The sequence below is a fragment of the Bolinopsis microptera genome, chromosome 12 (assembly GCF_026151205.1).
Source record: "Bolinopsis microptera isolate Bmic1 chromosome 12, MBARI_Bmic_1.0, whole genome shotgun sequence".
In the NCBI taxonomy this organism is placed as follows: domain Eukaryota; kingdom Metazoa; phylum Ctenophora; class Tentaculata; order Lobata; family Bolinopsidae; genus Bolinopsis; species Bolinopsis microptera.
Genome location: NC_087083.1, coordinates 11,473,058 through 11,494,601, shown reverse-complemented (window position 1 = coordinate 11,494,601; position 21,544 = coordinate 11,473,058). Strand labels below are relative to the sequence as shown.

Below are 21,544 nucleotides of genomic sequence, written 5' to 3'. Positions count from 1 at the left end.
AGCGGTCATGGAGACGGACACAAAACTATAAACACTATTTAATATTTTGTTTTTATGTTATAATTCATTGACTCAAAGGCTCAGTTTAAAAATATTGTGATAAAACAAAATATTTCAACAAAAAATATCAACGAATCAAATTTTGACCACTTTATAATCATTCTGAACCCATACTCCCGGAAATCAATTGAATAGACCTTGAACATCTCGTGAGTCATGTCAATCGTCAGTGTTCTATATCTAACTCTACGTAAAAACATATCCAAAAAGAAAGACATACACTTTTTAAGAGAAAATATACGCTGCAATATTGTTGTTGGTCACTTTTTCTTTTTTTTAGAGGATCAGGACCTTTGATATTGAAAAGTCAACAATTTTTGGAAACATCGCCAAACTATAAAATGGTACCAAACGGTTGCTTTTGAAATTTTGCATACTGGATTATTGGAACATTGTGTTGATGAAAGATTCAATTCTAAACAACTTCTTCAACAAATATTCCTTCATCAAATAATCATGCGTTATAAAAATCTAAGGCGAAAAGGTTGGAATCCTGGTAGCCGTGGTAACCATGCCAAACCTTTAACAGGCAACTGATAACTGCGATAGCATTTTTGTATCCCTTGAAGTAATTTAGTAATAGCCTAGCTTAGGCTTAAAATAATAAATTATAGATTGAGAAGAATATGGCGCTAGCTTGGTTGGTGATTGGTGGGTTTTTGCATTTTCATCCGCGCCAACGCAATTATCCCCGACTTCTTTTTCTGAAATTGTTAAATTGTTGATTGGATAAGTGTTCAACTGTGAAAGCATCCTTTGTGAAATTTTATTGACCAATGAAAATATATTCAGTGCGGTTTTGTTGGTGTGAATGGTTACAAATTCAAAGTGATTTTAACGTCAAGACCATGGCTATCATTATCACATTCAACAACATAAAACTGCAAACTACGAACAATCTTTTAAGACGACGTTGTTTTTATCATTATATAACTTTATTCAAATCAAAAATAGAACATAAATGAACTTCTGAAAGATCTGATAATTTTACTACGAAATAATTATTTGGAGATTATGAGAGAATTTCAATTATGAATCTATTATAAAGTCAGCTAAATCCTCTAAATTTTCAGTATTCAGGGTATCGTCATTTTCAATTGATAGTGATTTGTCAGTAGATCTGTCTGTCTTTTAACCTAGTCCAAGCCACTTTTTTTGGTTGTCTCTTTTTCAAGTTTTTAAAACTTGATGGTATGACGTAAGTAAAAACAAATAACTGTTTTATTTTATTAGTATAATGAATTATCAAGTGATACTGAGGTAAGACGTTAAAGTACATTTAATTTTAGTTACCTACAGTTACGAAGAGTTACAATTATGAATATGATGCACAATTATAGCACAGATTTGGAATCATGCCCGGATGCAGATAAATTAATGTTTACCTTAAGTTTGCTGCCACCTCCGTCTGCCCCTGCAAAATATACTCGTTATTTACTTTTTTTGTATAATGTATGTACAGTATATACTGATACATACAAAATCATAGTATATACTGATACATACAAAATCATGTTGACTATGAAAGTAGAAAGAAAGTATCGAGTAAAGAAAGTATTTATTGTGTAAAAGTGCACCTTGTTCGTTAGCGTTGAGAGTAACAGCAGCCGTGAGGGTAAGACTCCTCCCGGCCGACATGAGAACTGACTGTGTAGCACTGGGTGTCACTCCGTCCCTCACCACACATATACCTTTACTCCACAGCTCAGCCAAATTGTCTATCTGTAGGCAGATTTGTGTGTTATAATACAGGGGGGGGGGGGGGGGGGGGGGCAAAAGTCAGTGCACATACGTTGGCATTAATAATTCAGTCAGTGAGTGCCTGCATTGAGTTATTAATTTTTGCTATGATTTGCTATTACCACTCATTCGAAGAATTTGTGTGTTATAATGCTATTGTAAGAATGTTATACTTCAAACACAAGGATATTTTTAACAATATCATGAAGCTCCCCTGGTTAGCATTTTTTATCTAGACGGTTTATGAGACGAACATGTAACAAATCGAGTGCATTTAATTCGTTAATAACTTGCTTTCTATTTATCTTCTCTATTCACTGTAATACTCATATAACAGTGATTAACGCTGGAACATGTTGGTAATTACGCTAGACTTGTAACATGGTATAATATAGACCATCAAACCTAGGTTATCTAGACGAAACCTTGCACAGTTCTAGGCAAAATACAAAATTTAGATCTTACGAAAGCAGATAAAATTATGATTTCTGACTTTCCACCATTCCACAGAAAACGGTCAGTCGGGTTTGAAAATTTTGACGACCCATTATTAAAAAACGTGTATTGAAAACAACCAATGGAAGTTGATAACAAGTTTGTATTCTTTGTGAATAAAACAAACCTGCTCTGAACCATCTTGATTAACTCTGGAGGGACCTGAAATTATCAAATCGTTACAATTGATGATCTTGACCGTACCTTGATGATATGTGAATACTGCCTATCAAACATAATTATGTTGTCTAAAAAATCTGAAACATATCAGTATCAACTACTCTGGTGGATTCGTGTAGTGTTATTGAGTCTCATTTTGATAGTTCTTTTATTCAAATTTCTGATTGTTTCTGAATAGACTTAGTGAAGACAGATTCTAATGGAAATAAATAGCTGAATAACTACCTTGGTGCTGATAATAGTAGTTGAAGTTGGATACAATAACTGGAACAGGAAGCGCTATCATGAGTACCCCAGACACCGCACACATTCCTCCCACTATTTTACCTGCAATTAATAATTAATAATTAGTGGTTAATCATTAGTAGTTATTTAATAATCAATATTCAGTTACTGCTTCGTTCCTGACAAGCATGATGAGCATTCTATTTCAAACACTCGAAACACTCGAAGTAGATGTGAATTATACAATGTACATATACAATGTACAATGTATACAATGTACATACGGGATTGTTCGGGGATATCACCGCAAATATATTTATTGGTAAAGTATATGGATGATAGAGATGCAATATATTTTGAAATTATTTAGGAGATATGAAAATGTTGTCATTGATTTGAGCAAAAATCGCAGCAATGGAGTGTTGATAAGATCAAAACCATAAAATATGATTTATTAGTGGAACAGTTCCTTTTAAATGCTACTTGATCAATTTTGTTCTAAAGAATTAAATTGAAACTAATCATCTCCGAGGAGAAATTTAAAATCCAAAAGCTCGATTGATTAAAAAAAGTGAGACTTTTTGTTTCCTATTGCGCCAAATAAAATACAATTGTAAGAGTAACTTTAACCCTGCAACAGTTTTGCAAACATTTCCTTTATACTTTTATCCAAAATAGATTATGAAGAAAATTAATAGAAATAGCTGGTAATCCATTTAAACTCACCCCAATTGGACTGTGGTACATCGTCTCCATATCCCACAGTGGTCATAGTAATGACAGCCCACCAGAAACCGTCCAGAATGGACATAAACTTCGTGTCGGCTTCTGTCAAATCTGCGTAGTAAACCCCCGATGAGAAGAGAACAATCCCGATGAGAAGGAAGAAAAATAGGAGAGCTAGTTCCCGAAGGGACGCCCTTAGGGCAAGCCCTAGGGTTATAAGTCCTCTGCTGTGTCGCGACAGTTTAAGTATTCGGAAGACCCTGGCAAGTCGCACTACTCGCAACACGACAAACGAATCAAGTGCCCGCTCATTTTGGAGTAAAAGTGTCACATAAAAGGGTAAAATTGTGATCAAGTCAATAATGTTCAATATCCCCTTGCAGAATTGCAGTTTATCTGGGCAGCTGATTACTCTGAGAATGAACTCAAAAGTAAACACAACCATGCAGCTTGCTTCTATCGCGAAGAAAATGGCAGCTGTTTCATTTTTCTTCCAACCCTCTCTTATGCTCTCGTGAAACTGTGGAAGGGTCTCGATGCAAAAGGAAGCTACCGCCAGTACAATAACCACAATCTCTACCACTGCTAGAAACTTGGCTGGAGCTGAGGACTGAGGGTACTCCAACAACTTCCACAGTACTTGTAAGTTTTTGTGTTTGGGAAGCTCCATGAGCTTTTTCTCCGCTGGCTTGGGGAGTGCTTTGAGAATGAGATCGTGTATCTTGAAGTAGTGGAGTTCCTGTCGGAATATCTCGGGATCTACATGGCAGGGCACGTGTAAGAGACCACCTGAATAAAATGGTTTATTATTCATCCTCTAAACATCATACATTATACTATACCAAAATGTACCATCATTATACGTTAAATTATTATATTCAAATTAATCATGTGCCCCCCCCCCCAAATCACTTTGAAAACGCGTTTATAGTTTCATTTCATTTCCTTTCAGTCAGAGTCAGCAAATTTCTGATCGTTTGTGATTAGACTACACCATTATAGAATTACACACGATTAACACGATTTTACAACTCACGGGCTGTGTCCTAGAAGACACTAAATTTTACCTCGGGCTAATTTTCTACATTACACTTGAGTAATGAAAACGAATTTGTCACTTCAGAGCAACACTAAACCACGAACACTAGGATCCGGCTATACTCGGTAAAGAATTCCACCCACCTGTTTGATAAAAGTACATGATGGTAAAGAATTCCACCCACCTGTTTGATAAAAGTACATGATGGCCTCGAAGGATTGACGGTGTCTGTCGAAGAAGTAATCTCCCGAAGTGCAATCAAGGTACGATTCAAGGTCAGAAGAACCCAGCAATGTGGTTGGGAACTTTCGAAGGACGCTCAAAGTCGTCTCAAACTTCGTTCCGCTGACGTTTATGTGAATAATCTTGTTTACCTGACGGAATAACGTTTAGTGTGAAATCGAAAGAAATAAATTCGATGAAATACACTCAAAAATAGAGATTCTTATTTTATCAGTCACTACTTCAATTTGGTCATGTCTCGACCATTCATTGTGAGAGATATTCATAGTTTTGCAAAACTAAATATCATCTTTGCATTATAATTGTTCAAACGTTTGACAAATAGACAGCGATTCATTATTCGATGAACAATTATTGTAATATTTGAGCATTGAGCGTGTACATCTTTTCCATATTTTTCCACCTATTGTCCAAAGTTATAATCGATAAGATCAAGTCTATTATTGTTTGAATCCTGTAATGTTTAGCATTGTCTTTATATCTGAACCGCTAGACTTGTCTATATCCCAAGGCAACCATTCTCCCAAGACCCAATCATTTTGGTCAACTTGGTCTATTCTTTTATATTTGAAAAAGCAATTCTCTACTTGATATTCTCGAAGCAATTGTTTTCTGTTCTATGGAAGATTACCATGAGGCCCAAAATGAGCACAGTCCTATGCTAACGTATATATATATAATAACGTATGTTTAATGTGGACATAATGGAATTGTTGGATAGATGAATGATCTCATTGCAACTTTCATTTGTGCTAAAAATCTTTACATTTAAGAAGTGCAGTATCCAGACAAAGAAACACTGAAAGATCGACGAAAGATCTTTAAGAAGGCCTGAAAATTACACTATCCATATACCGTGCATATAACTTATATTGGTGGAGTAACTGCCTATAAATTAAACAATTAATTAATTAAATTAATTGTTTAAATAATGAGCTGCTTATAAATGAGTTCAACTGGGATGTGACTATTACATCAAACATTTTTATGGAATGGTTGTGATCTTTACTGTGATATTTGATACAGCAAAAGAAAGTTGAGCAACAAAATGTGCACTTCATTGACACGAGCAATTATAGATATAACCATCAGCCAGCCGTATATGATGCAGATTATAGAAAGACATTAGCTGTATAAATTTATAAAAATAAAGTTTTGAACCATGAACCAGTGTCTCCGATCCGTGTAACTTTTATGCTTAACAGTAAGTATCAAACTTTTACTCCGCCGCCGCCTCATATCAACAGCTACACTTTTGGCTGCAAATTTAAAACGCTGAATGGATATGGTTTACACTACTATATATAGTATATATATAAGTATCAAGCATACTACAATTCAAGGCAATCTATCAAACGATTGTAAAATTAGATTTTGTTTCAGGAATAGGAAATGATAAAGCCAATGGTACTGCAAGAGTCTAACGAATGAAGCAGTGTATATATCTATAAGAGCCCAATTTAAATGAAGGTAGTTGCAGTATATACTGCAACTACCTTCATTTGCTCATTATAAGCTTTACATAAGTCATGGCTTACTCGGATATGTGCATATTCTCATATTACATTTCCGGATACAGACGGCATGTTAACAGTATTTCATTGTAATTTCGGGATAGAATAAGTAGTAAAAACATACACAATGCTAGCATAATAACCATGGAATAGTTCTGGAAATTGTTTAAACTCAGGGCGGCAGGCTGCGTACTTTACTCAAGTTTCTGGATCGGTCGATAAATTTAAGTACTTAGCGTAAGGTACAACTACCACCAACCACGCACGTCAAGAGATTTTAATTAGAGTGCAGGCAAGCGCGCCCGGCAAGTTTAACTTTATATCACAACACTATCGTAACAGTATGTGGTTTTGTAATTACAGTACTGGCAAGCGCGCCCGGCAATTTTATATCGCAACAATATTATTTTGGTTATTATAAATGTATTTTGACTACTTAATAATTGTTCATAAGATCCATTTCCGGTCCAGAACATATATTAACCCAAATTGTACGCTTGAATAAATAACTATGACTTACAAAGCAGCCGAACAATATAATAAGAGACGTCAGGTACGAGACGATTGTCCTGACCTTTGGACTTCAGCTCGATGACCTTCTAAAGATCCATTTTATGCACAAATTCAATCAGCCTTGCAGATTTATGATCGTTAATGTAAATGTGTAATTGGTTTAAAATCAAGCTTCACCTTAAAATTTGAATTTTTTGGTCTCCTGGTTTCTCGATATCTTTGATATCTTCAGCACTTAATCGTAACCGTAACGCAAACAAAAATTATTAAGATTCTGTCAAATATCAGCTGATCCTAATGAGACCAAAATCAAAATGAATATTCTTCTGAAACCGTCCGTTCAAATTATTGACTCAGTGTTAATAACTTTGTACTACTATAATAATATATAGTCACGTCCGTAACATATCCTTCATATTTGTTTTGCCTTACAGCTGCTGTGACAAGGAGTTAGCAAAGTAACCTCTTACTTATAATATTATACGTACTGGTAATCCACATGACTAACGACCATTAACGCAAGGGTTACGAATAGTAGGTACACTGCTAGTACTACACTAGAGGTGACACTACTACACTTCACTAAAGGTGACACTACTTTAATTACAAGCACGTTCCCCCAAAACAAACCAAGAACTACCGAAAATTACCAAACCGCGAACAATAAATATCATAAAAGAGCACACACCACCTTGCTTACGTGTCTAAGAGCCATGTCAATACTTTGCCTCTATCATACAAAACAATAATAACAATCCCTGTGGTTTGAAACGTAATGATCGGGCGCCATACCATTTTATGCGAACAAAGATTCTGCTTTGATCTACACAGCTGTGAATAGGTTAGTCTCCTTGCGGAATAATAGTCCAGGTTTTTCAATGTTTAGCTGCATTAATATGTGCATAATGTGGCTGTCCAATCGCGCCATCGGTCTAATCATTAAGATGAGAGTGCAACATTTTAGTAATTTTCATTTTTATACATGCAAATTAAACTGCAAGACTTCCTGTTTTCGGTTTTATAAAAGGTATCAATTTCCTAAGTGCAAAGGATTTAAATTGTGCGCGTTGCTTTTTACTTTTTTGAAATTTCACTCACTAATTGTAACAATTTTCAGTCTAAAAACGTGTGATTGGGCCGTTTTGGCCAGTGCTCGATGTCACGAGAAAAGATAATTGATAATTGGACTGTTTAGCAAGCGTTATTGTTACGCAGGTCTAGTTTGGGGTATACCAGTCTAAAAACTAGATTCTTTGGAAACAGTGCGCAATAGATGTCCAATTTGTGAATAGATATTGAGTTGCGAAGTGTTTTAATTTTGTTTTTTATTCCTGTAACGTGATTTTTCCATAAAAGACTTTATTTATAGTATAATAACCATGATAAACTGATCGTAATTAACATTAACCTCTGAACCTCACTCCATTTCCGCCAACAATTACAATATTACATGTTTAGTGCTTGCAGTGACGAGTGGAAATGCTGGCCGACCGTTAACCTTTTTAAAAACTAGTATCCGATAACACAAATAGGCGTAACTAAGCTGTGCAACAATAATATAATAATATAATATATAGTATATAAAGGTAACACGACATCTGTCCGACATCTGTCCAACAGCGACTCTTGTCCGACTCATGTTACCAAAAAAACGACATCTGTCCGAAATTATGATCCAATTTAAATACGACACATTTCCAATTAGAGACATGATTTGAACTGTTACTAGTTACTTTGTATACGTAAAATTTCTAATTTGTATGTAAATCAATTCAGGACAGGGTCCTCCGAGCCTTGCTTGCGTCGAGGGGTAAACTGAAGATTGTCGCCATTGATTGCGATAACTGATCTCCATACCTCTCCTATATACTGTGATCGGCAGCTTGTTACAGTTTGTTAGTGTACGGCTAGCACGATCCTGTCCTTAAATAGTCAATCACGTATCGATGGATCAGATCTCAATGGATCAAATCAGCATTAGAACAGTGGGAGCAACGTCACAAGAGTACCCGTGAGCTTGTGAAAACGAATGTGATCCGAAGTCGGACAGATGTCGCCAAAAAATACTACTGCCCGAAAGCGTATCCTGTCCGAAACTGCTAATTTGGCTGTCGGACAGATTTCGCACAATCAACAATAAATGTTATAAAATTGTTACATTTTATAACACATTTAGACATACAAACATACATTTAGTGATGCATTGCCAACATTAAGTTAGACATGCATTGCAAACATTAAGTAAGACATGTATTGCAAACATTAAGTGAGACATGCGTCATGCATTGCAAACATTAAGTAAGACATGCATTGCAAACATGCCCATTTGATTAGTAGATCAACCTGATTTTAGATAAAGTACGAAAACATCATTTAAGTTATAAAGAGGATGCAAAATATAAAACTATTATGAGAGTAACGATAAAAATTACTGATATGTTTTTTAATCAGAACTATACGTGTTTTAAAACTCACTACAACATTGATTAAATATTAATTATTTAGTTAACTAACCTGTTTTTTGGGGGAATTGGCGTTACTGGCGTGGGTGGGCTCACTACTATGCATTGTAGGATGCGGTGACTTAACATAGTACTACCGGTACCAACAAGCTACGAGTTGGATTAGCTAGCCAGCTTCCATCTTTCATCCTGACAGAGCATTTAGTAAGTATAAGTGAGTATAAGTGAGTATAAGTGAGTATAAGTGAGTATAAGTGAGTATAAGTGAGTATAAGTGAGTATAAGTGAGTATAAGTGAGTATAAGTGAGTATAAGTGAGTATAAGTGAGTATAAGTGAGTATAAGTGAGTATAAGTGAGTATAAATGAGTATAAGTGAGTATAAGTGAGTATAAGTGAGTATAAGTGAGTATAAGTGAGTATAAGTGAGTATAAGTGAGTATAAGTGAGTATAAGTGAGTATAAGTTAGTATAAGTGAGTATAAGTGAGTATAAGTGAGTATAAGTGAGTATTATCTAGCCAGCTTCCATCTTTCATCGACCTGACATAGTGAAGATTTGATAACTGTCGCGATCATAATAGATTAAGGGGGACGAAATGAAAGTCTCCACTGAAAATAAAATGCATCAAGTATTGTCGACGTTTACATGCCTTTGTCATAATAAATATATTATAGACGAAAGGTTGAGATTTAGTGAGCATTAAGGGGGACTGCAGACTGTTTGTAAATACGTAATACTTGGCTTAATGCCTAGAATTTGTTTAAATCTATCTTGTATTTGGATGATCACCGTGGATGTGCATTTGGTGGCTGGCTCGTTAATGAATTAACAGCATCAATCAGATTGTTTGATCCGATTAATGACGAGTTTAATCCCAGACGTTAGGATCGTTGTAATAGTGGAAATTTGTATACCGATCAAATTCAAAATAATAAACAATCTTTATTGGTGTAAACTTTCAAACACGGCAGTAAACGTATAATGTTCAAATGTTCCAAGACAAAATAAGGTAACCAAGTTTTCAATCTTCCCAAAACACAAAGCATCAACAGCTGATATACTAACTATTCCAACTTGGCATTTACAGTGAAATATTTTAAGCTACGCGGAGTATAATAGTAGACGAATTCTTCTTCTTAAGAATTATACGACGTTATATTATATATATAATAATAATATATCGAATGAATATATATAGATTTATTTGCGAACTGCACTCGGGAATTGGTCAGTTTAATTATTTTTTATTAGTTTTATTATTAGTGAGTATTGGTTAGTATTAGTGAGTATTGGTGAGTTTTAGTGAGTCTTAGTGAGTATTAGTGAGTATTAGTGAGTATTGGTGAGTATTAGTGAGTATTAGTGAGTATTAGTGAGTATTAGTGAGTATTAGTGAGTATTAGTGAGTATTAGTGAGTATTAGTGAGTATTAGTGAGTATTAGTGAGTATTAGTGAGTATAAGTGAGTATTAGTGAGTATTAGTGGGTATTAGTGAGTCTTAGTGAGTATTGGTGAGTCTTAGCGAGTATTAGTGAGTATTGGTGAGTCTTAGTGAGTTTTTGTGAGTTTTAGTGAGTATTAGTGGGTATTGGTGAGTCTTAGTGAGTATTAGTGGGTCTACGTTGCCTTCACACAGCTCCTAAATTAAATAACTATGTTAAATACTGAACTGGTATGGATATTTGTTTGACATGTGATGAAATTTAACCAATCAGCTTCTTCTTAACAATCAGCTTCTTGAATCGACCAATAAAACCCCAAAAGCACTGTCACGTGTTAAAGAAATATACTTCACCTCCCCAAATATACGTTCACATTTATATCTTGAATATGGAACTAGATACCCTTAGTTAAACTAAAGCACTTAAATAACTAAATAAAATTTTTTATTGGTGGATTTTTTAAAAAGCAAAGCCTCTGCGGAGGTTTGCGGAGGTTCGAATGTCCATCTCAAATTGAACCAGGTACAAAGAGTTTAACATAAAAGTTGACGGAATCAAAACAGCAAAGACAGCAGCTAGCTGATGCTGAACTAAGATCACAGGCAAAATGATCTTAAAAATCTAATGTTTATTCCTGTTTAAAATTCGAGAAGAGTTATCTATTGGTTATGATCCGATGAAGAATCAGCACTTGTTAATTTGTTACGTTAAACAACGTAAGCAGTTTCTGTTTCACTGAGTGGTGCCTCGACCTGATGACCCTAGATAATGCTCAGTGAAGCATTTGGGCGTCTCTTTAAAGAGTCTCGTGCACTCACACGTAGTGCGTACCTTTAATAAAGTTTTTTTTTCGTTTTTCAGATTGATGAACCATCCAAATATACGGCTGGACCACGAAAAGAATTATAATGACAGAAAATGGTTTTAATAGCTAATAATAAGTGTAAGAATGGCGCACTTCTTTGCCCTTTAGTGAGTATAAACTTATTAAAGTATGTGCCTTAGAATATCCTAATATCAATATCATAGTCTGAGGGATGAGCTCCTGTCTAAAATTTTCAGTTAAGATAATTTCAGATAATAAAACCGTTGAGATAGCCAAAACATTGAATGCAAAATAGAATTAAAAAGCTTTTTAATTTTTGAAACATATAAGACTTGGGATTATTTATTAAAATTAAGGGTAAAATAAAGCAATGCAAAGTTAGCGTAATGCCCTTACAGTCGACCTCAGTGTAGGAACAGACACAACCTACCAATAACAACTTAATAACTTAAACACAGCCGATTATCAAATCACATTTGTAGTTAGAAAACAGTTAGTACTCCCAGACCACCGTCGGTAGTACTGTTGTGGAAGTCGTAATTTATCGTTTAAGAAACCAAAAGTAGTAGTTAAAATGATTTACGTCATAACAACTAGCAGTATTTACTGTAGTCAACAACTCCACCCAGGTTTACGCAGGAGTCTTAATAGAACTTCTGAAGAATATACCTCCGCAAGCAATACTCGCGCGCTCCACAATAACTACTAACAATAACATTGTATCTACTCCACAAGCAAAACTCCACAATAACTACTAACATTGTATCTGAGTGTCTAGAATATACCTACTCCACAATAACTACTTACATTTTATCTAAGTGTCTATAAACTTATAGATATAGATAATGTTTATACTAGAAAGCATTGTAATCCAATTATAGCTGTGCAGGGTGCCCAAACATTACCATTTCATAAAATGTAATATGTTTGTGTGGTAAAGATTAAAGTTTTACTTTGTTTAATCTTTTAATAAAATAGTTGTTTACAGACACAACTAGATTATTATAATAGTGATCTCTAACAATAATATAACTACACTACTGGATTGTAGTGATCTCTAATAATAATACTACACCACTGGATTGTTAGTGATCTCTAATAATAATACTACCTACACTACTGGATTGTAGTGATCTCTAATGATAATAATAGTACTGCATTGCAGAGCCAATATAATCTTATGATTCTCATGTTCGTGATCATCATTAGTGGTCTTACTGAAGTGGTGCGACACTGTCCAAGGAGTTAATATAATTATAACCAGAGACACTACTCACTGAATTGGTACTCGAGTGTGTACAAATACTCACTAAGTGTGTACAAATACATGTTCATACTTTATTATATCAAGCTTGGTCCTGCTGAGTTTTATCATGAGGCTCCAATCGTGGCTGCATTAATTGATAGTTAAATGTTAAATGAAAGGAATTTTAATTTGTTGTGATCATATAAAAAGTAACTAATCTATCCTCTATATATAATATACTCAGTGTATTATATATATGTGCAGGTTTTAGCTACTGATAGTCAATACAATACTCAACTGAAAATATTAAATATAAAGTGGACTCAAACTTGCAATTTCTCGATTGGGAGCTGAAAATGACCCCAACATTCAGATAGGGATAAGATTAGTGATTATTGACAAGTTCAAGATATTAAATTAGTATATGGCGTAACAAGAAGAGTACTGACATTAATATTATAACGACACATTAGTAACTACATCACGCTACTTTACTATCAAGATATTAAAGTATTAACAAGTGAAGGCACATTAGTAACTACATCACGCTACTTTACTATCAAGATATTAAAGTATTAACAAGTGAAGACATATTAACAAAGTAGGCATAACAAGAAGAGTACTGACATTAATATTATAACGACACATTAGTAACTGCATCACGCTACTTTACTATCAAGATATTAAAGTATTAACAAGTGAAGGCATATTAACAAAGTAGGCATAACAAGAAGAGTACTGACAGTATAAATTTACTGACAGTTCACAGTATAACAACGCAGTAGCTACAGTGCATGATGCTCGAAAATAAACAGTGTGGTCCAGGTACGGAAACATTATCTCCTTATGGGAGGGGTATTCTAGATAATTACCAATTAGCAATGGAAATTGGTAATTAGCAATGGAAATTGGTAATTAGCAATGGAAATTGGTAATTAGCAATGGAAATTGGTAATTAGCAATGGAACGTTATACCACAGGGAGTTAACGTAGTGGTCCAAGTGTAGTACATCTGTAGATACCGGGATTAGTAACCAGGCAACTAGGGTCCAGTACCTTGTCTAGTACGTCGAGTACTGGGCCGTTTCGAGGATCCATTATTTGTTCCTGCAATTATACCTGTAATTACCTATAATCACATGTAATTACCCGTAATTAGCAATTAATGCCCAGATTTCTTAAGTAATCCTGCACAGAGTCCTCCTCATTGTGTCGTTAAAGCCAATCCTAAGATAAAAGTTTCACGTAATCGTTAATTAAATATAATTTATTGCGAGGATCAGCTCTATTAAAAGGAAGTAGTACCGACCAGCCAGCCACTAAGAGAATGCCTACTTTAGTGGACTAACGTCCAACAAACCGAGCACATATTTATTATATTGTTAGAGAACGAGTCTGAGATTCGTTTACTTAAATCAACTGCCCTTTTGAATTGAGGTTAAACTGCACGGGAAGAAAGCTAAATTTTAGTCTTATCGATTACCAACGATATGTAAAGCAAAGCTCCAAAGAACAACCAGCGCCGACAAATAGAAGAAGGATTGCACAGAACGTCGTACAACAAAACGTACACAGCATACAGTACTATACTTAGTACCTACCGAAAAATTACCTGCAATGTTTGGATCATCAACAAATAAGGGCTGAATATTCGAACATGCAAGTAGCCTCAAATAATAATCCCTAAGATGTGGTGATTTGCTGAATATAAATGTGGCCTCCATTGTAGATTTGAGATCAATAATTGTGGGACTGGTCGCATACTGGAGGGGTTACACTGCAGGAGGAGAGAACAAAAGGAGCCTGTATTTGAACTGTACCAGTGTGGATCAGCTCACCATTTATGACACCTTAACAACAGTTCCACTTGTGTATACCTGGCTGTTTTAGTGATTATTATTGCAAGAAAAACACGACAAGAGAGAGGGAGAGAGAGAAAGAGAGAGCTGCTGCAGAGAGCGAGTGTAAACGAGCTCTTCTGCTCCACAACTAAACATACAATTTATAACAAAGGTAAGAGGTGTATGGCTTAGTCTTAGGACAAAGATGAGCGATGTGACAGAGGTCATAATGAGAGGGAGAGAGGGATCCTTGCCAAGAACATCCAGGCACACATCTTGGCACCTTGCCAACCACACAAGCTGAGTTACCTTAGTAACGTTGGTATGTAGCGCGCCGCGCGCCATGGTAAGTGATTAATATTGTAATTGAGTGTTATTGTTAAGAGATGAGATCAGGGGCTCACAAACGTACTGCAAACTCAGATGAGCCCATTGTTAGAAAGGTGAAACTACCCTTGTAGGTTCCAGAAGAAACTACAAAAGGTTTGATCTTTCTGTCCTATTCGTCCTATATTGATATAATATTGGTTTCTATTCTACCTAGTTTTTTTTTGCTAGTTAATTAGAATGTTGGGTACCGGGCCTTCCTGATACCCCTGGCCATTCCCCTGGCTCAAGTAGGTCTAGTTTTATCATATATTATATTATAGTATATACCTTTTTAAGCTCCAGGTCGTGATCAGGTAGTAAAATTAATAACGGTTTGGTTTGGAAAGAAATGAGTGGCAGAAACGTAAAAACTAAAAGTATCGTGTGCCAAATGCAATGACGATTGTATCTCTTGCCTAGTCCTCACAAAGATGATTGCGTTTAGAAATCATATTTTTTGTGTAATTATAATGGACCTATTGCAAGTTCTGCAATTTCTTTTATCATTATGTGATACAACTTAACAAAGTAACAAATACAAGCATCAACCAGTAATGAGTAAGTAGTAGTTAGCAGTAAGTAAAACACAACGCCTGTAAAACTGCATCTGAGAAAGGTAATAGTATCCCTCAAACAGCTCCGTTTACAAAGCACAGCTAGATGACAACTCAACATGTAACTTACCACTAAGCGGCAAGGAATTAATAGATGTGGATTTTTTATGAGCGTGAAATCAGGTTTTATATGTAATGATTACTTATTTGTCGATTTCGTATTATGAAATCGACAAATAAGTAATGATGGTACTCAGCTGCAGTAAAAACGACCAAGGGAAACTGCTATTATCAGACATTTTGGACACTAAACTTAACAATAAAAAACTCAAAACTTTTTAATTTCCTGGAAGTAGCATTATATCTATATAACTATATAACATGTGGGTATATCTTTCAATTGATTTTAATTGAATTAAACCTTTTAGGCGTTAGTGCCGAGTACTGCCTCTGGGTAGTGCTCTATCAATCATGTACCTATTTTAAACAATAATTCCTTTGCTGAAAAGCACTGCAACATTGTCTCAGTCGAGCCTATTAAACCTACACGACCTCCGCCATTGTTTTTGTGGTGAACAGTACAGTCTAGCAATTCACTTGAACAAAGCATGCAGTATCTAGTAATTAATAAGTAGACCAGCTTTACTAAGATCACTTCATGGTCGCGCTTAAATCAACCAACAATGGGCTACTCCTAACATGGATACAATTGTACAGTTTAACAATAGGCTACGCCCGTTTTTATAGTCTTTTTGTTCACGATTAGTGCAACACTGACATTATATGAAGCTGGACTCATACCGATTACCACGTACTATCGGCATTGGTTTTATCAAATATTTTTCAAATATTACACAGCACAGCATGGAAGTACGGAAAAATTAATATTTGACGGGTTGCCAGACTCATATCGTAAAGAATTACTCTGAATAGAGGGACATTAAGTTGTTCCCAAAATCTCTAAAAGGAGGAATTTGTATTGTTCCCACAAATGGCACAGCACTAGACAAGATGGCACTGATATTAGGTACCTCTACTAATACTATAAATACTATAATAAATAAAATGAAGAAAATGAAGAAAATGTAGACTTTGTCAAAAGAACGTCAAAAATTTAAAACTCTGAAACATAATAACCTGAAACACTTAGCTGAAGCTATAGTGGAGTTCACATATGGAACTTTTAATTGCTGGTGACAGGTTCTCTATGTGAAAAGAGTGAAAACTTTTAACTTTTATCAAAAAGCCACTGGAATATACTCTTCAAGACAATGGGAATTGTTAATTGCCTGTCAAGAAATAGTCTCATGTAATTGACGGATTGGTAATGATTGTTCCCTATATATATATATGTACGAGGGTCAAATTAAATATCAATGAACAAGTGGCCATTTCTATTATGGGCAACCTAGGTCCAGTCTCTCTTGAACAAAAGAAAAAAGAAAGTGGTTGTTTCGCTACCCTTAGTGTTACTGTTAGTGATACAATTTGACGCTAACGAATACCAAACTACTAGCGTGCAAATGTGTGGTCTTGCTCAGATCTCACACCAACGGCTGTTAAAGTTAAATCCAATAAAAATAACGTTACAAAGTTATAAGTTCCGAATAAAAGTGCGAAAAATCAGTAGTCTCCCCGAAAGTAAGTAAATGTAGTCACTTAAAAATACAAGATATAAAAATTCAGGATATCAAATTATGAGCATTTCAAATCAAAGGTTTCGGCATATTCAAACGAAATCAATGCTAGGGTGATAAAATTGAGCAGCCAATATTCCACGAGAAAAGAGCATGAGAAAAAAATAGTTTTAAAATTCATAAATTACAACAAAAACACATATTATATTTATTGAGGACGTTACGCTACAGAGGGAATTGATTTATAATTGTAGTGCGATCAGGAGTGTAAACTCTCCTCGCGTCCTAAGACGGTGTTTCTCGTCTCTCATACATGACATAATTACCAGAACTATTAAAAAGATAGAAGAAAGCATTCGTAAGAAAGCGGTGCTCGCACTAGATACACACACTAGATACATGTTGATGTACTATCACGGAGCAAATATGAGGCGATTTTAAATTCGCAGCATTGCAATCGAGATACTGGCGGCCACAATGCATAACACTAACATTACCATAACATTAACAGTTCAGTTACATTAGCATTTAATCCTGTATTACTCAGAATACATGAGCGAGTGGTGTCCATGATTTTTAATTCATAATCACTATTTTGTTTGTATCAAGTAAGCAATGATTACGTTGAAATTACGTTGAAAAAGACGGGTTATACTCGAAATAAGGACACTACTCAGGGTTCCCACCAAACTACTGTATTCTCAATCCTGGCCTGTGCGATGATAATGACATGAACTACAAAAGTTTGTTTACAGGGTAGGTTTAGTGCAATTTGAACACCGCACAAATATAGTGCAATTTGAAGACCAAAAGTAAAGTGCTAATTGGCGCAAAACAAAACTTCAACACTGTATTCAGGCAGTGGGGGATCTTTGCTTCTCAAACTTAATATGTTGAGTGTGAACCCCCCACCCCCACATCCCCCCCCCTGCTTAATGTGGCAAGCTTGCTCCCTAAACACAACGTCAACACTGAACCAGTACAGCTCTTGATAAACAGGTGGACTATACTACTACTAGATCGCTTATCATACTAGAGCCAAATTCCTGCACGAAAGTTAAAGAGTTATTGTCAAGTTTGCATGCTACCTAACCACTCCTGCTTTCTCACCGTCACTGGGTTCTTGCTCCTGGTTGGTCCCAAAACTGGGTTCTGAGAGCTGATTGGTCGACAGATCAGCCCGCTAATTGGCTCCCAAGTTTACATCTTCATGTAAACAACTGCAGTCCAGTACAACACGTTCTGTCACCCACCAAAGTGCCAAGTAGCTTTCGATTGAGTTCCAGCCGCAGATTCGCAGTCAAATAGTTGTTAAAGTAGGAGAGCCATGCTTAGTTGTGTCACGTGACGTATCATGTGTTAGTGATTCTAGTGGCTCCTTGTTGATGGTAGCTGAATACCGTGTCAGCACCGAACAAGTGGAGATGCTTGAGCTTTTAAGAGGTATCGTCAACCCACAGTCAAGTTCAGAAAGCAGTGTATAAACGTGTCAACCCACAGTCAAGTTCAGAAAGCTGTGAATTTTCAGAGAACCGGGCTTTCAGACAGATTCTGCTACTAAATATAATGAGGTGAAAAGGAGCAGTTCGGGCTATAATACGTATAATACGTATTATAATGAGGTGAACGCTCGCTAAGTCGAATTTTGTCGCGGTCAAAGCATTTTAAGTGCAGACTTCATTTATTCGGTCAGTTATTGCACCATGGATGGTATCATTGTGACAAAAGTAAGCTTTCGTCAGTCATTTAGTCATGCTTTGTATCAAGGGTGTAAGTTTGAGTAATAACAAACAAACAAAAAACGATTACCCCAAATGAAAAATTTCCGCACGAAATCACACAGTCTGGACTCATTATAATTTAATGCGAGAATTCTTCGTTGAGCGACTCAAATAATCAGTACCCTTCAAAACTGGTCGGATCAGTTTTGCTAAGCTAACTTACTAAAGTGTAAGAAAACTTGGACCACATAAATCTTAAACTTTTAGACAAGAAAACGTGAAATTACCTATAACGCCAATAACAGTGTCCAAATTGACGCCTCGAACAATTTCCTTCACCATTAAAACGAATACGGAAATGAGCAGCAAAGATAGCACTTAGGAAACTTTTCAGGAGAACCTTCACAACTAAACAACATTGTAACTACACAAACAAACGCACAGAAAAACTAACAGACAAACACACTGACAAAAGCAGTGATAGGACAACACTTCGCCTGCTCAGCAGATCAAATAGCTGTCCAATATCGCATTTCCCAGTCATTGTAACTTTAAATGCTAAAATGGTCACGTTACCTTAGTCCATACACCAGGTAAGACTGGTTTCGGCCAATCAGCGAGCAGTATAGGTGTCGCGTGACCGCAGTGGACCAATCAGGAGGTGATTTGCCGGTAATTGCAGCCGCTAGCATATCCGGGAGTACATCTCGCTCTGCTCGTTGTAATGACGAGCAGTGCACAGATGAACTATAACACCAAGAACCAACGCAAAAATACGAAAAAAATAATCCGCGAATAATCCTGTTGACTAATTTAACAGGTACCTACTAAGTAATTTTTGACAATGGTCCAACAAAGGATGCACTTCGTCACGTCAAAAATCTAGAATTTGGTGTGCAACGTATAATTATTTGCTTCCGTTCACTAGACTTTGGTGAATAATACATTTAGTTATTATCAATTGATAATATAACATCGTAACTTAAAAAGGATGGCGAAGGAGATGGATCAGAGGGAGAGGGAAAAGGAGGAGAGGGAGAGGAGGGAGAGGAGGGAGAGGAGGGAGAGGAGGGAGAGGAGGGAGAGGAGGGAGAGGAGGGAGAGGAGGGAGAGGAGGGAGAGGAGGGAGAGGAGGGAGAGGAGGGAGGGAAGCCCTGCTATCGGTTTATCAAACAAACTTTGATACGCCGATAACTTCATGAAATATCAACTTCACAGCTTTATAAGTCTGCACAATTACATACGAGAGAAATAGCTGAATGAGTTTAGTCAAGCATCTACATTAGCATTTAGTTATGCATTATCAGAACAACAGCACGACGAATCTGAACGTGTTCGCACTTCGGATACCTCAGTTCAGTTCAGACAAGGTTATTTATAAATAGATTGCTAAAGAATAGGCAGAAAATTATCAACCCTGGTCACATACCAGACTACAGATCGTCAAATTTGACTCTGACAATGCTCACAACATGACTTTGACAATGCGAACAGTAGAATGCTGACAGCCACCCTCATACAGATCACTGACCACGTATTATTGGATCCGATTTATTGCTTTTAGAAATATTTAGCCCAAATTCTAGACAACCAGACAATGGAATGAGTGGATTAGTTCATTATCAGTACAACCTTACTATCTTAGTCTTACTCACACTGTGACCACAGTGATATGATTTTGTCTGATACAGCCCTACTCAACTTGTTCCAAACTAAAACTGGCTTGTTAGGCGATGAACACTGAAAATATGTTAAACTGGCTGAGAAACCTGACTGAGAAACCTAACTGAGATTTGAGTAACATTAAATTGAGTATGGTCAAGTTTTTATCATCGATCACGTGACAAAGATCGAGTTTTTAACTTACAAACAAAAAGCTTTGCCGGTCAACGAAAAGTGAACACTAGAAACTAACTATTTCATTATCAGCACAAACTTACTAATACTATTAACTTGTCTAGGGTTGCTTTATAGTTTCCGTTCGCGTTGCTTGAAATGTTAAACACACACGTGTGTATTTCTAGGATAAATACGGCAACCTGTGCTGTGGCAGGGGATCACAACATCCTTTCTCCAGCACGTGAATAAAGCAATTCATACGCTCTTCGAGTTTATAATTAGGATCAAATTATGAAAAAACCGATTGGCGCGCATTTATTAAATTCACGCCATTCGGTTTATTCGTAATTTGATTTTAATTGATTTAACTGATTGGCGCGCACTTACACGCCTTTGAAAACCTTTTGTTTCACAAAGAAGAGCTGAACAGCGATCGTGACTACCACACTCTCAACAGATAGGTACAGTATCATGAGTGGCTTGTCTTTGTCATGTAGTCTGGAGATATATAGCAGGGTATAATAGGGTTGTCTAGAAAAATCCGTGAGTGCAGACGAAAATTGTTCAAGAATCTTGGTACTCTAGGAATTATGGAGACCAATATACCAATATAGCTACTTTTCCAGCCCGTGTAAAATTGCTTTGTAGTTTTTTCAATGGGTTGTAAGAACGCCTATATGTGTTTCCGTATAACAGAATGAAATATTTTTGACAAAATATACGATGGAAAAAAGCTACGAAAACCTTAAAAGTGCAGTTAAGGCACAATCGTCATCAACAGCAATAAAACCTCAGATCTGACGTGCAAACTTCCGCAAAGAACAAACATCTGCAATACAATGCTAACCACAAAGGAAATAAAACTAATT

General features: G+C 36.0%; 1 protein-coding gene across 2 annotated transcripts; it reads right to left on the bottom strand.

Annotated features, from left to right (window-relative positions):
• Positions 1-80: 80 nt before the first annotated feature.
• LOC134824214 (potassium voltage-gated channel subfamily A member 2-like) lies at positions 81-9,388 on the bottom strand. 2 transcript variants are annotated; one of them, XM_063835990.1, is made up of 8 exons: positions 9,250-9,388; positions 4,650-4,839; positions 3,427-4,215; positions 2,701-2,802; positions 2,423-2,457; positions 1,638-1,782; positions 1,446-1,474; positions 81-764 (listed from the first exon to the last, which is right to left on the bottom strand). In XM_063835990.1, exons 1-8 carry the CDS (start codon positions 9,301-9,303, stop codon positions 693-695), a joined length of 1,416 nt encoding a protein of 471 aa, XP_063692060.1. In that variant the 5' UTR covers positions 9,304-9,388; the 3' UTR covers positions 81-692. The 2 variants fall into 2 exon arrangements, with proteins under 2 accessions (XP_063692060.1, XP_063692061.1); XM_063835991.1 differs by lacking the exon at positions 9,250-9,388 and adding an exon at positions 7,436-7,519.
• Between the last annotated feature and the right edge of the window lie 12,156 nt (positions 9,389-21,544).